A 20232-nucleotide genomic window follows, 5' to 3' on the forward strand; every position below is an offset into this window, starting at 1 on the left:
TGCCTCGGGGGTGCCAAGCGGTTAGGAGTGGGTGCCGCAGAGATTCGGTAGGCAGACAAGACCTCCCGGAGCCAGAGGGCTCTGGAGGGCAGATGGGGGGCGGGGTCTGTGAGCCCCAAGAAGAACAGAGCACAGCATCACAGCAAAGGGGAAAGGCCGGAGCATCCAGATCAGGAAAGGCAGGACCGACCACTGTGGGTGGAGGGTGGGGGTGGCCACCCACCTGCCGCGTTTGGCAGTGACCAAAGAGTGGCTCAAGCATCGGGGCCTGGGAGCACCCAGCCCCGCCCAGCTCCAGGGCTCTCCAACCGTACCAGTCACCCGCCGGCCCCCCGCATGTCCACCTATCCAGGAGACCCTAGCTCAGCACTGCCTGTGTGCTGGGCCCCTCGCCGGCCTCGGCGCCGGAACCAACCTCCGAAGATAGGGCGTGAGCCAGGTGGGCTGAGGGCGCGGTGACTAACTCTGCCCAAAGGCAGTGAAGTGGCTTCCAGAGAAGGTGTCCTGAGCCAGGTCGAGGAGGCTGAGTCAGCGCTTGCGTTGCAGAGGGGAGAGCCTACGGGCGGCCGGTGCGGGCTGTGCACAGCTGCACTGGCCTCCCGGCCGCTCAGGGAGAGGGACCAGCTGGGGCCTGCCTGCGGCCCTGCCTGCGTGTTTCCCCCATCTCCCCTGCAGGCCTGGGGCTGCTGCACGGTGCCTCCCAGGTCTCCGGGCTGTGGGCACTCCCCTTTCCAGTCTGGCCTGTCAGACGGATCGTTGCCTTCAAAGGGCCACCACCTTGGCCCCACAGTCGCCCACGTCAAATCCCGCAACACCCCCTTTCCCAGCTCCTCCATGCCGCCTGAGCACAACACCTGTACTTCCCAGCCCTCCTCGAGGGCCAGCCCCACTCTCTCTGCACACAGCTCTGTGCCCTGACCTCCTTCCTTTCCATCATCACATCCCAACGGAAATGTTGGTAGCTAACACTCTGCATAGCCGGGCCATGTCCCAGGCGCTGTGCTCAGAGCGTACCTCTCATAGCAGCCCCCGGCAGTAAGGACGGTTACCATCAGCCATTTTTCACAGATGGGGAGACTGAGGCAGGTACAGTTAGGAAACTTCTCAGGGTCATACAGCGGGAAAGCCGTGGAGCTAGTTTTAACCGCAGGGTCCTTGCCCTTGACCACTGCAACATGCCACGTCCACTTCTCCAGCCCCTTCCTCGGCTCGCATTGTGGTGACAGGCCAGAGGACACCTGCCACTTCATGCTGAAGGTGCCCTGCTGGTCCCTTGAGGTTTATTCCTAAGTGGCAGATAGGAGGACAAGGGCTGTGGCTTCTATTTCCTTCATTGATGTGCAAATGCTTGATTAACCTTATCAATTGATCGGCTATGGAGAGGAGTCCAAGGATTGAGAATTGACTCCTCTAGGAGAGGTTCTGGGGTGAGGCCTCTCAGGGCACTGCTGGGCAGGAGGAGTCCCTGACCCCTGGATGGCTTGGCTCTCTGTCTCAGACTGCAGTCTGAGGCCCTAGGAGCAGGAGATGGAAGAACTAGAATTTGAGGAATGGGACTTCTGTAGGTGCTCAGGATGCAGCCCCCAAGACCTGCATTTTCCAGGAGAGCCTTGGGGTCAGGCTGCTTCCTATTGTCCTTGGGAATCTTGGGAATATCCCAGAAACAGGGTTTTGGCTTCGTGCAGCAGTGTGCTCCAGACCCTGCTCAGGGCACTGAATATACAACCTGAACAGAACCCAGTCTCTATGTTGTGAAACTCACGGTCTAGGGGGAGACAGACAAGGGCACCAAGAAAAAAGTAAATATTTGCCATACCAGATGGCGATAAGGGCTCTGGAGGAAAATAAAGCCAGATAAAGAGGAGAGGGAATGTTGGGAGATGGGGACATTTGTGTACAGAACTAAAAAAATCAGGCAGGTTTCTTGGGGAAGAGCATTCCACACAGGAAACAGCAAGTGCAAAGGCCCTGAGGCAGGCAGAGTGCTCTTAGGTTAGAGGAAAAACAGAAGCCACTGTGGCTGGAGCAGAGGACCAAGGATGGAGTAGTAGAATTTGAGGTCAGACAGGTAAGTGGGGATTCAATCTGCCAGCGTCTCCGGACCATGGTAGGGGCTTTGATTTTCACGCCAAAGTGGGGAGCCGTTGGAAGGTTTTGATAAGAGAAACAGAATCTAATTTATAAAATATTTTTTAATTACTCTGGCTGCCATGTTGAGCTTAGGCGACTGCAATAATCCTGATAAGAGATGATGGTGGTTTGGCCTGGGGAGCTAGCGGCCTAGGTGGTGAGAAGTGGTCCGACTCTAGATGTTTTCCCAAGTATAGCCAGCGGGGCAGGAGATGTGAGAGGAAGATGAGGAGGGCTCCAGGACCTATGCAGCTGGCCAGATGGAGAAAAGCCCTTTACCGAGATCGGCAAGACACAGGTGGAACGGGTTTGGAGACTAGCCGGGAGTGTGCTGCTTATCCCAGGCCACCCCTTGCAACACAGCAAAACTCTTTTGTCAAGCCACGTCTTCCAGTTTGGAGTTGGGAAGACGTGGGCTTTAAATGGCCAAAATGCAGGAGGACAGGGGTCAGCATCTGCTAGGGAGAGGCTGGCTGCAGTCCTGACTTGCCTTTCATTCATTCATGGAATGAAGGCCTATGAAACTTATACCATGTGCCCAGGGCCGTGCTTAACCCAGGGGACACTGCAGGGAACAAAACTGCCCTCGTGGGCCTTACGTTCTAGTGAGGGAGGGGAGAGAGGTAAGAAACATGATAAACAAGGAAATTACAAAAAGAATTAGGAGGTGGTGAATGTGGTGGACACAAAAGTTGTTCGGGGCGAGGGGATTGGCAGGTGTGGGTGGCATGGGTGGCGTGGGCAGCAGGGCCAGTGCGGGGGGGGGGCTCTGGGGCTGGAAGGCAGACGGGGGCAGCTGCGCGTGCCTGGTCAGAAGGCCGGGTCACAGTGCAGGCTCCAGGGCACAGCAGGGCTGCCTGAGCCTCACAGACACTTAAGGTCCTGGCCTTCTCCACCAGACAGATAGAAGCACCACTGGGGTGTGAGCACAGGAGTGACCGGTCGTGTGGCCAGTGGCCCGGCGGAACCCACCTGCCTCCTCCTGCACGCCAGGCAGAGGAGACCAGTGGAGGCCTGCCTTCTCGGGTGATCATTTGCCTCTTGCCTGGAGGTGTCTGTCCTAATGGGCTGAGTGTTTGCAGAGACAACTCCCAGCGGTGGGGGTGAGGTGGGGAGGTGCGATGTTAGGCCCTGGCCCTCCCTGCTGGGATGCACCGTCCAAATAAGCCCTTATCCCGGAGAGGGGTGTGGCTGCCAGAACTGGAAACAAAGGAGAGTAAGCAATCAGAAGGCGGCAGCTTGCTGTGCTGAGCAGGGTGAAGCAGTTTTCCTGCAGAGGAAAAACAGGGGAGCTAGCAGCCGCCAAGCTGCTGTTGTGTACTCCCCTGCCCAGCCCCGCCCAGGGCTCCCGTAGCAGGGAGGGTCTGGCTGGGGCGAGGCTGCCTGCCTGAGGACGGCTTCTGGGGGCGTGGGCTGCAGAGCCAGGCCCCTGTGCTTGCACAGCTGTGATCCCCAAGCAGGCAGGGCCGTTTTGGAAGCCATCCCCAGCCTCGCAAGGCCTGAGCAAGACAGCACAGCTCTGGTTTTGGTGAAGCTCCAGATGGTGCCTCTCCTCGCCGAGAACCTTCTCTCTCTCTCCCTGCCTTCTCGTCTCCCTTCCTAAGGGATCAGACACGGGGCCGGGAAGCCCTGGCCCCCTTCCAGGAGCCGAGGCCCTAGGCCTGTCTCCTAGCCCTCAGCCCAGCTGCTCTTGTGGGCTGTCTAAGCCTGTGGCCGGCTGAGATGCCGAGCAGGTGTCTGCGGGTGAGTCAGGGAGAGGAAGCCAGGTGTTCTGGGCAAGGCTGGGCTAGAGCAGGGAGCTGGGCTGGGGGCTCGGGCTTAAGCCCTTTGGGCCAGCCTACACCTAAAAGCCTACACCTGCTATATCTAAAAAGATGTGAACCCCGCTGGCTCTGTTCCTTCAGTCTGCATCCACCCTTTCCCAGGGTTGCAGGAGGGCCCAGAGACATAGGGGCCCACATACTGCTCGCCTCTGTCCTGACCACAACTTAGCTCCAGGGCAGCTGAACAGTCCTTGCTGGGGCTGAACCCAGGCTGCCCAAACCAGGGGCAGGGGCTGGGCCAGGAGGAGTGACTCCCTGCAGAGACCTGGACTCTGCAGGCCCTGTTCCTGGGAGGGGTGGGGGCACTCCCATTTTTGTTCAGAGAGGGTAAGCAGTTTACTTGGGGAGGGAAGGGCAGCCAGCAGATGAAGGGACATATCAACCATACGCAGTGTGCAGACCTTGTGGGGAATCCCCATTCCAACAACACAACTGGTAAGGACATTTTTGAGACAATCAGGGAAACCCGAACATGGTGTTAGATCATATAAGGAATTCTTGGTGATTTTGCCGGGCAGGAGAATGATACTGTGACCATGCTGGGGAAAGAAATCCTTATCCTTTTTGGTGAGAAGCTCTTTATGGGTAAAATGATACAGTGTTTGGATTTGCTTTAAAATCCCCTGGAAGGAAAAGGGCGGGGGCGGAGAAATGGGGGCAGGCAGAGTGATGGGGAGCGAGCGAGCGCAGCCGTCATGAGAGGGGGCGGGTGGTACAGAGGCTCTGCTCCTCCAGAACCCTCTCCAAGCCCACAGCAAGTTCAGTGGGGAGAGGGACCTGAGCAGCAGCTGGGGGTGGGAAGGGTCTGGCCCTCTCTGCCGGCCTTCGTTCTTCCAGGCCTGAGTGCTCCCTCCAGGGAAGTGGGTCAAACCCCCAACCTAGAGAGACCTTCTGAGTTCACTCCTTTAAAGGAAGCCTCAGCCTGTGCCAGACCCCATGTGCATGCGTGACTCTCCTGTCCTGGGAAGGAGATGTGTGGTTGTCTCCATTTTGTAGATAGGACACTCAGGCTCCAAGAGGCCAAGCAGCATGCCGGTGAGAGGGGGATCCAGGTCGTGGAAGCTGGTGGTTGGCCTCCAGAGCCCATGCTCTGATCTGGTGCCGGCCGGGTCCCCAGGTGTCCCAAGCACCCTCTGTGTGACGGCCTCTCTCCTCCTTCCCAGCTGTCTTCGCTCAGCCAGCTCATGAGCCTCATGAGACCATCATCCCTCAGGCAGTACCTGGGCTCCAAGACCTTGCCACTCTGCCAGGAGCACCAGCCAAAGGCCAGTGCTGGGCTAGACCACAAGGTGAGCACCCAGCGCCTGCCCGCCTCAGCCAGGGTGCGGCACCCCCAGGTAGCGGGGAAGGCAGGGCCGGCCACACTGCACGCCCAGAGGGCTTTATTGTGCCAGTCCTCCTAAAACCCCAGGGCCTTAAAATTCCAGCAGGCTGCCTTCCTTTGGTGAGAGGAGGTGCTCGCGGTCCCTGCAGAGCCTGTAATTAGTGCGCTGGCCCGTGCCCCTCACGGAGGTGCAGTGGGGCGCTGTGTGCATGGGCATGCGCATCCCCCTGGCCCTGCTCCGGGGTGCTGCTGCATCCTTTATGGTCCATACGGATGTGTCAGCGTGGGGTGCTCTGTGAGTCGTACAGCACAGTCTAGAGAGGATGCGGGAGCTGAAATGCTCGTGAGGGAAGTGGAGCTGGGCGCCTCCTCCCTGTTCCTTGACGTGGCTGCCACTGAGGTTGAATCCTTGGCCTTTCCCCCAATTCTTCCTTTTTTGTTTTCCCAAGATTTTATTTACTTGAGAGAGAGAGAGCACAAGGGGGCAGAGGAGCAGAGGGAGAAGGAGAAGCAGACTCCCCACTGAACAGGCAGCCTGATGGGGGCTCCATCCCTAGACTCTGAGATCATGACCTGAGCTGAAGGCAGGTGCTTAACTGACTGAGCCACCCAGGTGCCCCTCCCCAGTTCCTCCTAACTGACTTTCCGGACATTGCGCAGCTCTCCCAAAAGCCCAGCTTTGGTGGGAGTCAGAGGCAAAGAGGTACCCCCGAGCCTGCAGGTTGTGCGGTTTGGAATGAGGAGGCCTGTGGACCCTGGGGGTAAAGGTCAAGCAGGGGCAGTGGTTTAGGATGTAGGGGCTTCAAAGTGGGAGCCCTGAGTTTAGCTCTGGGAGGTGGGGGGAGGGGTGTAGGTCTCAGGGAGCTCCCCTCTCCCTGGGGCCTCCAGGTTGAGGAATGGAGATAGAGATCTTTCTAATTTAGGAGAGGAGTAATTCCAAAAGCTCACTTGGAGGTTGGATGTTGACGATCCAGAAGTCCACCCTTTGGGCATTGCTCTGCAAATCAGATAAATGAATTAATTTACTTAATGAACACAAATGAACCGTTAAGAAGATATGATAATCCCAGGTGGATGCGCCTCTTCTGGAACACGTAGGTAAGGTTATATTGGAGTTGTGCCTAATATTCGTGCATTTACGAGACTGCCGCCTGCCTCCCGGAAGAGCCTGAGCGCTGTGCATGCCCCGTTCTCGTCTCCCACTGATTTCCTGGGAAAGGAGCTGGTTGCAGAGGCTGTGTGGATGTTCCAGGGCCTTTAGAAAGGAGGTGGGGTTGGCCCGTGGGCGGAAAGGGTCTGTCGGAGCAGGACACAGGTGGGCAGGCCCCAGGCTGGGCTGAGGGAAGGGAAAAGGAGAGAGAAAGAAGGGGAGTGGTGGCAGAAGAGAGGCTTGCATCTGATGTGCCTAGTGAAGAGTGTGCACCTCAAACACTTTGGAGGCTACTCCTGTGACCTCACCCAGCAGAGCTGTGACCGCCAGGCCGGAGGCCTCCACTTGGCTCCTTGCTTTTTGAAACCCATCTGATAGCAAATGTCTGTTCCACAACCAGGGAAGAAGAGGAGTAAGTGGCCCGAGGGTGTCCTTTATTTTGAGTACTGTTCTCCTGCCTGTGAAGGAAGCTGTGTCCTCCTGGTCAGCTACCACATTGGAAATGACCCATGTGGCCTGGAAACATGGAGGGTTCAGTGTGTCTCGGCAGGGTGTCCCAAAAGCGTAGGGTGTGGACCCCGCCCAGGGCAGTGAAGGGGCATGTGAGGCCAAGGCAGTTCTCCAAGGCCTTTGCTGCCCTCCCGCCCACCTAGGATTGGTCCCTGCCTGACAGGGAGGTAGCCGGGAGCAGCGGAGGGAAAGGGCACAGGTCCAGGGAAGGGGAGGAGGTGGGGCTGGTGCGGACATGGGGGTCTGCACAGAAATGGGAAGCGTTCTGTCCCCCTGGGTGGATGCTGACCGGGAAGGGCCAGGTGGGGCAGGTGCTGGGCTCCCACAGCCTAGCCCTGCTCCCACCTCGGCCAACTGACTCCTCATTAGGCCTGAGCATGTTTCATCTTCAAAGGTTGATCTCAGGCTACTCACCAGCCAAGAAGAGCAGCGGCATCAGCCGCCCTGTTTTACAGGGAGTGGTGGTCTGGGCCTGGCCTGAGCCTTTCATCCCTAGGGCTCAGAGTCTTTGCTTTCCTTCTCTCCAGGGGCCGTGGGGAAACTAAGGCCAGAGTGAGCTTGGCCCGAGGCAACCTGGCCTGAAGGAAATAGGGCTTTCCCAGGCCTTGGGGTGGCCGTGCTGAGCCCCATCAGCCAGGCCCTGCTCACCCCTGTCTGGGAGATTTCCTGTGAAAGGCTGGGTGACAGCCCTGCGGATAAACACTTCTGCCAGGCTCCCCTCCCCCTGCTCTCTCCACCTCCTCCTTTGCCCCAGGGAGAGGAGGGGGGGCTTGGCCCAGTCTCCTCCCTCTCCTAGGAAGCTCCCAGCCGCCTTTCCCTCCCTGGCCTGCCCTCCCTTGGGGCTGCACGAGCTGCTGAGCTGCTGTCTGGTGCCTAGGGCTTGGCTCTCTCACCCCACTGATCCTGTGGCTTTGCCGTTGACCCTTTACTACTGGGCCTCACCAGCTAGACCGTGGGCACAGGGGGAGGCCTCACCACAGCCCCGGTGTATCGGGCCCTAGATGAGTGAACGAACGAACGAACAAATGAACGTGATTTGAGTTCCTCTCTCCCTCTCCGGAGTCTCTTCCACCCCATTCGGGCCGTCCACTCTCCTACCCCGTTTCCAGAACCCTCTCCCTCTGCATGCCCTCTGACCAGCCCCTACGTGTCAGCCCCCTTGTCTCTGAAAGTCCTTGTTTCACGGGGGCCATGAGGGTTCACAGCCGGCACGACCTTGTGGTGGAGGTCCTTGACTTCAGAAGCCTTACCTGTTCATCAGAGAACCAATCACAGCACATTGTTTGTAATGATAAGCTGGTGAGATTCCTGCCTGGGAAAGCTAACCACCAAGACCAACAAAAGCAGTGAGCTGGTCCTGGCAGCCTTGCAGGGGGGCTGGAGGGGAGGCCGCAGGGGGCGCCTGGACTGGCCATGTGTCCGCGCCGGTCAGAGCATGAAGCGCCCTGGCACATCATGGCAGTTTGTTGTGGAGTCCAACACTCCGCTTCCTAGCGAGACGAGAACATTTGCAGCGTTTTCAAGTGCTTTTGATAAAGAAATGGTTGCTCAGCCCCTCGGTGGTTTATCGAGGGCCCTATGCTTGCCTGGTTTGAGCGGGGCTCTCCCAGAGGAGAATAAGCATCTAAGTCAGAGTGAGGCACGGGGGTCCAAGACAGCCCCTCGAGAGGAAGGCAGGTGCGCGTTCAGCGGAGGGAGGTGGAGAGGATGTTTTCACGCAGAGTTGGCTTCCCAGTGCTTCCCTTGGGTCGTTGGATCCGATTCTGTAAGAGACCAGCGCGGCCCCAGGCCCCNCCCCCCCCCCCCCCCCCCCCCGTGAGCCTGTCCTTTGGACCGCTTTGCCGACAAACGTGTAACTGGACGCAGGTTGCTACTGTCTCCTCAAAGCGCCCCTCTCAGCCTTCCAACCCAGCTAGGAGTTTCCTTTTCACCACCTCGTGTGAACCGTCTTGGGCCAGATTTTGTCTGGTTGCATTCTGCCCAATCTCAGAGTCCTTTATTGAGATTCTTGATGTTTTGGTCTCGTTAGACCCGCCATCGCAGGTTCTGTTTCTATTGACCACACTCTCCTGTTGTTTCTTGCTTTTCCTTGGGCCTTTTGCTATAGTGAAGGAACTTCTTTGTTTCATGTTTTTCCCCCTGGGGATCTGGAAGGCCTACCCAACCAGGATCATTATGGTGGGATGGAAGTTTTTCCCCAGTTTGGTTAAATCTGGGAAGTTGGAGGAAGTGTTGTGTGGGAAGAAAACGGAGGTCCACAAAGGGGGGAGTCCCAGAGATGGGGCTGCACTGAGGCCCCAGGAGCTGGGTTCCTGTCTCCTGGTCTTCCGGGGCATGGCCTCCGCACAACCTGGTGAGCGTCCTCATGGCACAGGTGGCGTGGGGCCCCCTGAGGGCTCTGCATCTGGGATGGTCTGCGCCCCCCCGGGGGCCAGCTGCAGGAGACCCCCAGTACCCAGACCGAGCCTGGGGACAGCGGGTGGCTCCCATCACCAGGCACATGGCACGCTGTCCGGCTCTATGCTTCCGAGCTTGGGGGTGGCTCGTGTGTCGGAGAAGTGTGTGCGCGCTTGTGTGTGTGTGTGTGTGTGTGAGGAGTCGATGCGGGGGCGGGTGAGTGCTCCACGCCGCAGCCAGCTCTGCTCTGCTGCGCAGACTCCCTTGTACCTCACTCCTGGGGCTCCGCACATCTTCTGCAGAGGGCGTGGGCCTGCTGCACGCAAATACGTGTCTGTGTATGTGTGTGCTCGTGTGTCTGGATGCGTGCGTGTCTGTGTGCACATGTGTTGTGTGCATCTCTGTATATCTTCGGGTGTGCCCTCATGTTAACAGAGTTTACAAACAAGTCTGACAGCTTTTGCTCCTGCCCTGGCTGCAGCTGGCCTGCCCCTGCATCTAGTGACCCTGCCAAGAGCTGCTGGAGCGGGGTGTGGTTTGGGAGGTTGTGGGGAGTGGGCAGGGAGGGTGCCCCTAGGCCCTGGCAGCTCTGTGCCTGCCTCTGCACTCTCCCACTGGCACTCGACACCAGCAAAGGGAACGTCCTCCCTCAGGCTTGGCTGGAGTGCAGGCCCCTGGCCCTGTGTCCTCCAGAAGCCCAGGAGGAGTGGGGGCCTGTCCCTCTCCCTGTACCCTCTGCCGTCTCACCTGCAAGGGCCTGTCCTTATTTCCTACCCCCTCTCCCTGCAGCTTAGGGAGAGTCCTGCCCACAGGGCTGGACACCTGGGTCAGGGCAAGATTAGGTGGGCTGAGGGGCGCCTGGGTAGCGCAGTCGTTAAGCGTCTGCCTTTGGCTCAGGGCGTGATCCCGGCGTTCCGGGATCGAGTCCCACATCGAGTCCCACATCGGGCTCCTCGGCTGGGAGCCTGCTTCTTCCTCTCCCTCTCCCCTGCTGTGTTCCCTCTCTCGCTGGCTGTCTCTCTGTCACATAAATAAATTTAAAAAAAAATCTTAAAAAAAAAAAAAGATTAGGTGGGTTGGGAAGACACGAACTGGCTTGGAGAAACCGAAAACAGATATTCAGGAAGCCCAAGTTCCTCCTTGCCTGGTCTGTGTTGGGTTCCTCCTTCCTTCCTCCAAAATGGGGAATATCAAACATCTTTTGAAACAAACCTCAAAGAGATGGCTTCTGGGAAGCTGACGCCAGGGGAGATCCATGCACCAGCCCTGGGTCACACCCACCAAGGAGGCCGCTGAGCCTCTTCAGAATGGGTACTTACGAGCAGCTGAAGGCCACGTGGGGCACAGGCCCGACCAGCTTTGTCTGGATCCCAGGAACTCTGGCTTCTTTGTAGGGCTTGAAGTGACAGAGTGAAGCTGGGGAGGGCAGGCGTGGATTCTTTAGGCAGCTTCTGAGCCTGCTCTCTGCCCCAGGCCCAGTCCTCCTGGGACTCTTGGGGATACCTCCCCCAGGCACAGCCCTTGCTCCATGCGGGGTGACTCACCTGACATGAACATTGGCTGGCCTGACACTCTGCTCCATGCCTTCCTCTTTGGAGTCCTCCTGGACAACCCTATGATTGTCTTCCTCCCATTCTTACTTAGGGAAAGGCAATCCTAAGTGTCTGTCACATCACGTGCAACCTGTCTGTGGGCCCTACCTCATCCCCGCAGCTTTTCTCCCGCACGTGAAACCACACCACAGTGGACATCTTTCCCAGACATCATGGGAAATGTGAGATGTCAAGCCTCCATTCTCTTTGCTCCTGCTGTTCCTTCTTCCTGGCAATGGCTGGCCTGTCTCCCCTTTCCTTGGATTCCCATGGTCATTACAGTCTGTTCACTTGACCCACGCCCTGTCCACACGTTGCTTCACACACCTAAACAGAGTCACCTTTGAGGGTCAGGTCCAGAGTCTGTCTCAGCAGCATCCCACTGTTCCCACTGAAATGGGTGCCCTGGCAGGTACAGCCTTTGGGAGGGACCCTTGCCCACCTCCCCTGCACCCAGCCCCTCCTACCTCATCTCTTCTCCCAGGCTGTGCTTTCTCAGGGACAGTGCCTTCTAAGTGCTGCATCTAAGCAGCCTGGGCTCAGCTCCCACCACGCACCTAAGGAGGACCAGGAAAGGTGTGTGAGGTCCCTCACTCGCTTCCCCAGTTGGAGGAGCAGTTGCGAGGCAAGCCATGGCCTTTTCAACTGCTCTTCTCTTCACTGCCTTTTCTGTCCCTTCTCCTTCGTCTTTGCCAGGACTTTGTAGTAACAGAAACACAGACACACATCCTGGAAGGTTCTAGAATAGCCCATCAGGCTCAGCTGGACCAGGAGCTGAGCAGTGGCATGAAACCTCGGTGTTTTGCTCTCTGCATCTCTCAGCTCTGCCCTTTGGTGCATCAGGTAGGCTTTCCCGGCTGGTCCTGAGAAAACTGCAGGCTTATGTCCTTCCCTTAGCAGCCCTAGCCAGGGGGAAAGAAAGAGCTTCTATCCTAGAGTCCTAACCAGAATCCCAGAGTTGAGTCTCATTGGCTTGGCTTGGGTGGTATGCTCATCTGTAAGCCAATCATATAGGCAGGCATACAGTGGCCGGCCCGGGGTCACAAGTCTTCCCCCAGAGTCAGGGCTGACGTCATCACTGTGGAGTATAGGGAATCCGAGGCTGGGACACTCTGACAAAGGAGGGGGCAGGATCCCGGTTACCCAAAAACCTCAGATACCCATAGCCTGGTCTGCAGTAGGCAATGGCCCTACTCTGCAATATCTGTGGGAAGTATAAGGACTCACTGCTTTCCAGGGTCCCCCCATGCCAGCACACCAGGAGACAGTTCAGGGAGTGAGAAAGTTAAGAAAAAGAAGAGAAGAAGCCATTGCTTTTGAGGAAATGGCTTTTGAGGAAGCCACTACTCTCCACCGGCTCTCCAGCCCCTGGAGGATGCCTGTGCCCATACCCTGGCTGGTTTCAGTAACTCTGTCCAGCACCGGCACCCACACACTGACGTGCTCATGCATAGCCCCTCCTAAATTCACAAACATTTGCCCTGAGAATCTGGTCCCTCTCTGGATAGTCGGCAAAGCTGGGTTTCCGGTCTAGATTCCCCCTGGGGTCAGGGTCTCTAGTCCCAGCTGGAGGAGCAGGAAGAGCCAGCCAGTCCCGCTTGTCATCTCCCCTACCCCCCACGGGCAGCAGGAAGCCAGAAAGGAAGGGTGGGCTGGGTGGGAACACTGTAGCAAAGGTTTGCCTACAGCCCTTCATTCCTCCCACCAGCAGACACAGGAATGGGTCAGATGCTCTGAGATAACCTCCCTGCAGCAGATCCACAGAACGAAAACCCCTCAGCCTTCCTGCCTTTGTCCCAGCTCCTTCTCTTTCCTACCCCCGCCCCACTGTGCCAGGGGCTCCTCGTTCCCTCTTCATCCTCAGGTCCAAGAGCAGGGGCCACGGCTGCGCAGCAGCCAGTCCCAAGTTTGGGATAAAGCCTAAAAGAGAATCCTTTGTCTGTCTGGAGTGCAGGGTCTGGAGTCTCTGGACTCACTTTGTCAGGGCATCAGGAAGCGTGGGTGCGGGGCTCACCTTCTGCGGGATGGGAGCAGGCGGGCCCGTGCTGGGCCTCCGAGGTCCCTCAGCAGGCTCAGTAGACGCTACCTCCCTGGCTGCCCAGCTGGGACCCGAGAGCCAACTTTCCAGGCAGCGGCTGAGCCAGAAGTCCTGTTCCTATACGTTCTCTGCCAGCCTGTCTCCCATCACCCTTGACTGGCCTTGTTCCTGCTCCATGTTCACAGCTCCACCCACCCCTGTGCTCAAACAGGCACTTTCATTTACAGAATTAAGTGTCTGGCCTTGTAAGCTGGAGGGTAAGTGTGGCAGGCCCTGCCTGTGAATCTGCTCTCCGGCCTCTGTGCTCTGTGCCTTCTGGGACCCTGGGCTAGGGAGAGGCGTTGTGTCACCACCTCATTTCCTAATTATCGGTCATGCAACCTTGTCATCTCCTTCTTGCAAGGACTTACGACCGGTGACCGTCCTGGTCAGTCTCTTCCAAACTCAGCTTTCCTTTGGGCACAGCCCTCTGCTTGCGGCTTTAGAGCTGGCCCAAGCCAAGGTCAGGGAGTAGCGGCAAGAGCAAGGGGAGTAGGTCAGCCAATTTGCTTGTGGGCACAGGGAAGAAATAGCATCCTAGAGATGATGGCAGGTGCCACACTCCAGGACAGGTCCAGGCTGGGTTCACCCAGAAAAACGCATCCCCTCATCTTGTGTTCTGTGGACATACCAGCTGGACAAGGTCTGGCTCTCTCCACCAGACTGAGGTTCTTGGCCTGGGGCCTCCAAGTAGACCTGCCTCGGGATTGCTCATTACTAATTATTGTTGTTGTTATTTGCCCATCCTGTGGTAGAGTACTGAGACCATGCCCTTGGGGCTCAGGCTTGGGTCCCCACTCCCTGTCCTGGGGGCACAGCCTTACCCTCTCTCTGTCCTGCCACGAATAGGCCCTTGGGCCCCTGCTGTACAGTGCAAAGGGAGATTGTTCCTTCTGAAAGAGGGTGTCTCCAGTTGAATCCCCTTTATAGAAAATACGCACACACACGCACGCACGCACACACATGGAACTTGTTCAGCCTTAGGGAGAGCGTACAGACATCTGCCTCAGACCTAACCCTTACTGGAGATGGTTGTGCCATCAGTGGACCTCTCCAAGCTCAGCTTCCACATCTGCTCAAAATGAGAATCATGAGGCCTCTCTGGGAGCCCTGCTAGGTCGGGGCACTGGGAAGTGATGCTGTAGGGCTAAATTTAATTTAAAAAAAAAGAAAAGAAAAGAGAAAGAATTTGTGGAGACCTAGCTTAGCCTTGGGTCTGAAATGTGCCAGGGTAGACAGACCAGTGCTGCTCCCGTCTCTCCCAGACTAGATTGGTTCTAGAGTTGACCTTCAGCATGTGTGTGTGTTTATCTGTGTCCCACAGAAACAATAACCCACATGAGGCAGTGATGGTACGTGTGCAGAATTCTCCCCCCAGGGTCTATCGTCAGGCACTCTGGACAGGGCTGAGCGACGCCCAGCCAGACTGTGATCGAATGCAGGTCCCCCCCACCCCGGCAGTCCCCCCACCCCGCCCCAGGGCCTGTGAGCATGGAGAGGTGAAAGCAAAGGAGGCTGCCCTGGGGTCCTGGCATCCCAGGCAGGGAGCTGGCACCTGTAGGCTTTCAGGGCCAGCATCATGAGCAGAAGCCCCTTGGCCCCAGCAGCCAGGCTGGGAAGGCCGTGTCCTTTGGGTGAGTCTCGGTTTTCCCCAGCAGGTGTTCCTGAGTCAGCCTTTGCGCCCCCCCCCCCGACCCCCCCCCCGACCCTCCCCCAGCAGCTGCCCCAGAGCCTGGCCGAACTTGCTCCCAGATGCCCACCTAGCCTGGCAGCTTCCAGGGAGAGGGCTTGGTTTGGAAACTGGCCTGGGGCAAGCCTGGATTCTTGGTTATGACCTGAGGTGGAAGCAAGTGACTTCCTGGGAGAGCCTCTGCCTCCTCCTTTTTTCGTGGAAATAACCCAGGCCACAGCCTGCTCCCTTGGCATTAGCTAGAGGGGAATTTTCTAAAGGGTGAAGTGTCTGGGAAATGTTCACCCTTTTTCCCTTCTGTCTTATGACGAAAGTGCTGCAAACGGAGTCTTGGCTGGTGGTTCCTGGGGTCAGAACTGGCTAGGCCAGGAAAAGGAGACACTGACCTTCCCCTCCTCCTCCCCGCCTCAGAGGGTGACAAGCCCGATCTCTCATCCTTGTCGTCCTTCCCCAGGGGGAGGGCAGGACTTTAAGGCTCTAGAGCCAGGAAGGAGGCATCCAGCACAGAACTTCCCAGAACAGTTGGCCTGCCACACTCTGGGGAGAGACCCAGAAAATGAGAGCTTCAGGCCTTGCTGGTGGGGGACGGTCTCGTCTTGTCAGCATTAGGTCCAGGCACGTCCCACTCCTCGCCCTCGCCCTCAGACTCTGCCTTTCCCCAAGTTGCTGACTGAGGTGTCCTGGGCTCCGTTTTCCACAGGGGCTTCCCAGGCCTCCACTGACACCCAGTGGGGGAAGAGTTGGGCAGCCTGGGCTGGTAGGGGCCCATTTCTCAGACAAGATCCTGAAGGCCTGAGAAGCTTAGCACCCCCCCAACCCCAAGGAGTGTCTCTGCACTGCCCTTTAACCCTGAAGCTACACTGACTTCTACCCCCTTCCAACACACATGACCCTAGGGACTTGGAAGCTGCCTCAGGCTGAGGAAAGGGCCACCTTGCACTTCCAGCTGTGGAGGAAGTAGGAGCAGGCAGGGGGCTTGGGCCGCTCCTTCTACCAGCCCCCGCTGCTACATGGCCCCTGCCCAGCTTCCCTTCCTCGTCTTGAAAGGGAAGACAGGGCCCCGTGCCTCTGTGGTGCCAGCCAGGACAGGAATGGGCTTGCTGAGTTCAGGAGCCGGCCACAGCGCGACCGGAGCAGGAAACGCAGCTCCCACAACCTGGCTGTTTACTTTGTGTCCCCCAGGAATGGCCGACTCTCCCCACTGCTGCTGGTGCTCTGGGCCTGCCTCTCAGAGGAAGGAGGCTGGGGTACAGCCCCCTCCTAGCCAGAGCCCCAGGTTCAGCTAATGTCTGCGTCTCAGACCTTCACAAAACAGGACAAGGGAGAAGAGTCTGGGCGAGGGTGGGGTTCAGAAGAAGCCTTGCGTGCACCCAGTGCCTCCATCTGTCCGGTTGTCTGGATGAGATTAAATGTTCTCTTACCTCTCCTCAACGCTGGGGCCTTGGGTCTAGGGGAAGGGAGAGGACCACATGGGCTGGGCGCTTCCCATGCAGTATGAAACCTTTTTTTCCCCCAAAAGTACTACTGTAAAGACTGCTGTCTTTGTGGGGATTTCTGTGCACAGGTGGAACTATATCCCGTAAATTGGATCAAAGTCTTCCTTAAAGGGCCTCCCCTCACTGAGGCCGGACTCCAGGGATCACCCTTGAGGGCAAGGGGAAAAAAATGCCCTCAGCCTTCCTTGCAGGTAGTGGGCAAGGTTTTCTTCCCCCTTGGGGAAATAGAGCTGATAACATACACTCACAGGGATTATCCTCAGAACTCCCATTTCCTTCTTGCTATTCCTGCCCCCTCCCCCAAAAACACATTCAGAATAGTTGCCCTGGGATTTTCCCCCTCGATTCAATGATGGGAATCAGCGTTAAGAATGCAGTTATGAAACCCGCACTCGTGCACTCCCTAGTCCCTAGTCCTGCGCTTTTTTTTTTTTTTCCGTAAATCCCCACTGCACATATTTTCCTCCAAGGCATTCCTCAGACCTTGGGCCCATTGTCACCACACCTCCCACTTAGGAAGATNGGGAGGGGGGGCAGGGGTGCCTGAGACCCCCAGGGACAGAGACTGGCCTCTGTATAAATCCCAGGGTGGCTCTGAGGTCCCTTTTAGCCCCGGGCTTTGTACACAGCACAGGGGCCTCTGAAATGCAAAGATCTCTCAGGCGCCTCTCCTGGCCTTCCTCTGACCCATCAGTGGCTCTGTGGCCCCCCGTCTTGTCTTTGGCGGCTCCCACCGCACCACCTCTCCACCTCTCTCTGGCCACTTGCTCAGTGCCCTCTCAAAGAGGGGCCTGGGTCCCAAGAGTGCCGTTCGTTCCTTTTCAGGGTCATGTCTCTCTCTCTTGCCCCACACCCACCCCAAACCCAAGAGGCTCAGTCAATTATAACTGGTATTGTCTTGTTTAAAATTAACTTTACGGGGCCCCTGGGTGGCTCAGTCCTTAAGCGGCTGCCTTCGGCTCAGGGCGTGATCCCAGTGTGCTGGGATCGAGCCCCACATCAGGCTCCTCTGCTGGAAGCCTGCTTCTCCCTCTCCCACTCTCCCTGCCTGTGCTCCCTCTCTCGCTGGCTGTCTGTCTCTCTGTCAAATAAATACATCTTCAAAAAAAATTTTAAAAAATTAAATTAACTTTAAAAAACTTTAACTGTATTCAGATTATACGAGTAGAGCACACACATTGTAGAAAAATAAGCTTAGAAAAGAAAAGATGAAGTTTATCCTATAGTCCTTTCTGTCAGAGACAGCCACATTTCCATTCTGGTGGTATTATCCCAACTGATGCCAGTGCCTCCTTCCGGGGGGATGGGGGACAGTCTGTCCCCCACACCCCAGCCTCCCTGCTCAAGAGCCTTGAACGACCTCCACTGCCCATTGTCCAGGCCCTCTGGGGCCAGCCGGGTCCTCAGGGCGCCCCCCCCCCCACAGCCCAGCCAGCTACCAGGTGATCAGTCCCCCAGTGTGCCCTGCCTCTGTTTCCGGCATCAGCCCTAGGATCTGTCTGGTGTTGTAATCTTGGCCCTGCCCCCACCCCCCAGGGCCATTTTCACCTCAGATCCTACTGTTCCTTTGAGGCCTAGCTAGGCTTAGTCACTTCCTCCCTGAAGCCTTCTGAGCTGGATACAACCCCCTCCCTCACCAAAAAACAAAAACAAAACAAAAAAACAAAGCTGGAAGGACCCTTTCTCTTTTTGGTCCATGGGGAAGCTGAGATTCAATATTCTTTGACCAAATGACTGCCTTCCTGAAATATCTTTTTCTAACGTCTACGTGTTTGTGGCTGTGTCTTAGTCAAGGAACAGTGTCTGGCACACAGGCCCGTGCCTGCTTTATGGGGGCGGTGGGGGCAGCCTGAGCCTTTGCCAGGACTGCAGAGTAAGGAGGAGTTCTGAACACTGTGGCCCTCCTTAAGGCAAGGCCAGGCTGGGGAAGGGGAGCCTCGGGGAAGCCGCAGCTTGCCGGCAAGCCAGCTCACAGACAGGCCAGCCCAGCTGCGGGACTCAGGCCGAGGCAGAAGCCGGGCCTGGCAGGTGCACCGGGCTCAGGAACCGGATCTTGCCCCACCTGGGGCAGCACTGCTTGGAGGCACACCGGTGGTCCCCTGGGCTTTCCGCACTGCGTCTTCTCCCAGCCTGCGGGATGCAGTGGGGCCCAACCTGACCAGACAGTGGGGTCAGGCCACCTGTGGGTCTCAGCTGTGGTGCTGAAGAGCAGGCTGGGTCCTGCGGGGGTTGGGGGGTGGCTTCTCTTCTCAGGTATTTTGAGTTTAGGAAGACAGTACTCCATCGTACCATGTCTGATGCCCTCAAAAATGGGTTTGGCTTCTGCCCTAAGGAGGCTCCTGGGTCTGTGCAAAGCAGCTGCGGCTGTTTCTGGATGATACACGCAGGGGAAGTAGGGGCACAGGGGAGTCTTGGGCTGGTTCTGAGCTCCAGCCCTGTGATTACCAGGCTTAAGCTCTGCTGGCCTTCTCTAGAGCTCGCCTCTCCCATCCCAGCTCAGCCTCAGAGCTAGTTATCTGCTACGGGCCCAACGGTGGGGGTGTTTCCGGCCACCCTTCCTATCTTAGACTTAGGAGTCTGAAGGGGACAAGGCAGCAGGCACCTCTGAGTGGAGGAGGGGCGTGCCCACAGACAGGAGTGCAGAGTGCCAGGAGCAGGATCTCTTTCACGGCTGAAGCCTCGCCTGTCTTTGAGGGTGCTCCCCTCCCATGCCTCGCTTTGTCTGGGTAGCAGGTAAGTGTCCCATAAAAGAATGGGCACCAGCAGAATCCAAGGGCCCCCTGGGATTCAACCATTCCCTAACCAGATGGAATTGACTTCTGTCCTGTCTATACCCCTCAGAATATTTAGGGGGCAAGAGCAAGGGTATGAGTTGGAGGGTAGGTGTGCAGAGGCTTAACCGAAGCCCTCTCCGGTCTGCCTCCCCTCTCTTCTCTGGCCTCCTTGGGTCAACACGGTTTGACTGTCTACACAGGGCTGCACATGTGTCTGTGCAAGGGGGTGTCCTGCCGAGGATCCAGCTGGGCACCCAGGGACCATGTCCCCCCTTAGAGAATAGTGGCACCTGGCATGGGTGCCTCTGGGAACACAGCAGGACCAGAGACACTGCGCAGAGGTGAGAGTGGACGAGCCCCTCTGGGCGGCAGGCTTTCTCAGCTGGGCCCCCGGAACAGGCCTGAGTGACAGGATGGGTTTCTGGATGGCAGAGGTTTCTTCTTGTTCTGAACGAAGGGAGGACAGACATCCATCAGAAGGAGGGTTCTGAGTGAGGGGGTCCATAGCCCTCCATAAGGACACCTCCCTAGAAACTGTGGCTGGAAGCCCAGCGGTGGCCCGAGTCCCTGTCCCTGGGCCACTGGGCCTGTGAGCACGGAGTCTGGAGGGGATGGACCTAGGGGAGCCTGTCTCTCTGTGTTCTCGCCAGGCCTGCTACCTGTGCCACAGCCTGCTGACGCTGGCCGGCGTGGTGGTCAGCTGCCAGGACATTACTCCAGACCAATGGGTGAGTCTCCCAAGAGGCTGAGACGGAGGCCAGGCCGCTGTCAGGAGCTGCAAAGAGTGGGAGGCTCTGAAAGAAGTGGGCCTAAGGGAGCCAGGCTCCCGCCTCCCAGTGTCCCACGAGGCATTCCCAAGGGATCCTGACCCGACCTCCCAGCGGCTGCCCTGTTCCTCTCCTCCCTTTCCTGCCCTACTTCTGAGCAGTCATTCAAATCCATGCCTCTCTTTCTCTGATTTCCTTCTCCCTCCTCCCCTCCTGCGGAGGGGCCTGGCCCATGTCACACCCTCTCCCACATATCCCCCACCCCTGCAGGGAGAGCTGCAGCTGCTCTGCATGCAGTTGGACCGTCACATCAGCACCCACATCCGGGAGAGCCCCCAGGCCATGCACCGGACCAGACTTAAGGACCTGGCGGCCCAGACCTACATCTGCTGGCAGGACCTGCTGGCCCATTGCCAGCCCCAGGTGGCGCCCCCTCTGGCCCCTAGACTTGGGAGGGGAGGGAAGTGATCAGGCAGCCTGACCAGAGCCCCCGCAGCATGTG

At 57.6% G+C, this 20232-nt stretch overlaps 1 protein-coding gene across 8 annotated transcripts in view; it reads left to right on the top strand.

The window, feature by feature from the left end:
- Positions 1-20218, top strand: part of FAM178B (family with sequence similarity 178 member B) — a 117067-nt gene extending 96849 nt beyond the window's left edge. For 6 of the 8 annotated variants that reach the window (XM_034659027.1, XM_034659028.1, XM_034659029.1 and 3 more), the window contains 3 exons: positions 5117-5242; positions 19614-19691; positions 20001-20218. In XM_034659027.1, coding sequence (XP_034514918.1) covers positions 5117-5242; positions 19614-19691; positions 20001-20198 — 402 coding nt within the window. In that variant the 3' untranslated portion in view covers positions 20199-20218. Of the gene's footprint in view, positions 1-357; positions 3874-4732; positions 4989-5116; positions 5243-19613; positions 19692-20000 lie in introns of those variants that run through there. The other 2 variants (XM_034659033.1, XM_034659034.1) reach the window with 2 other exon arrangements.
- Positions 20219-20232: the final 14 nt, after the last annotated feature.

The sequence above is a fragment of the Ailuropoda melanoleuca genome, chromosome 4, assembly GCF_002007445.2.
Source record: "Ailuropoda melanoleuca isolate Jingjing chromosome 4, ASM200744v2, whole genome shotgun sequence".
Taxonomy (NCBI): Eukaryota; Metazoa; Chordata; class Mammalia; order Carnivora; family Ursidae; genus Ailuropoda; species Ailuropoda melanoleuca.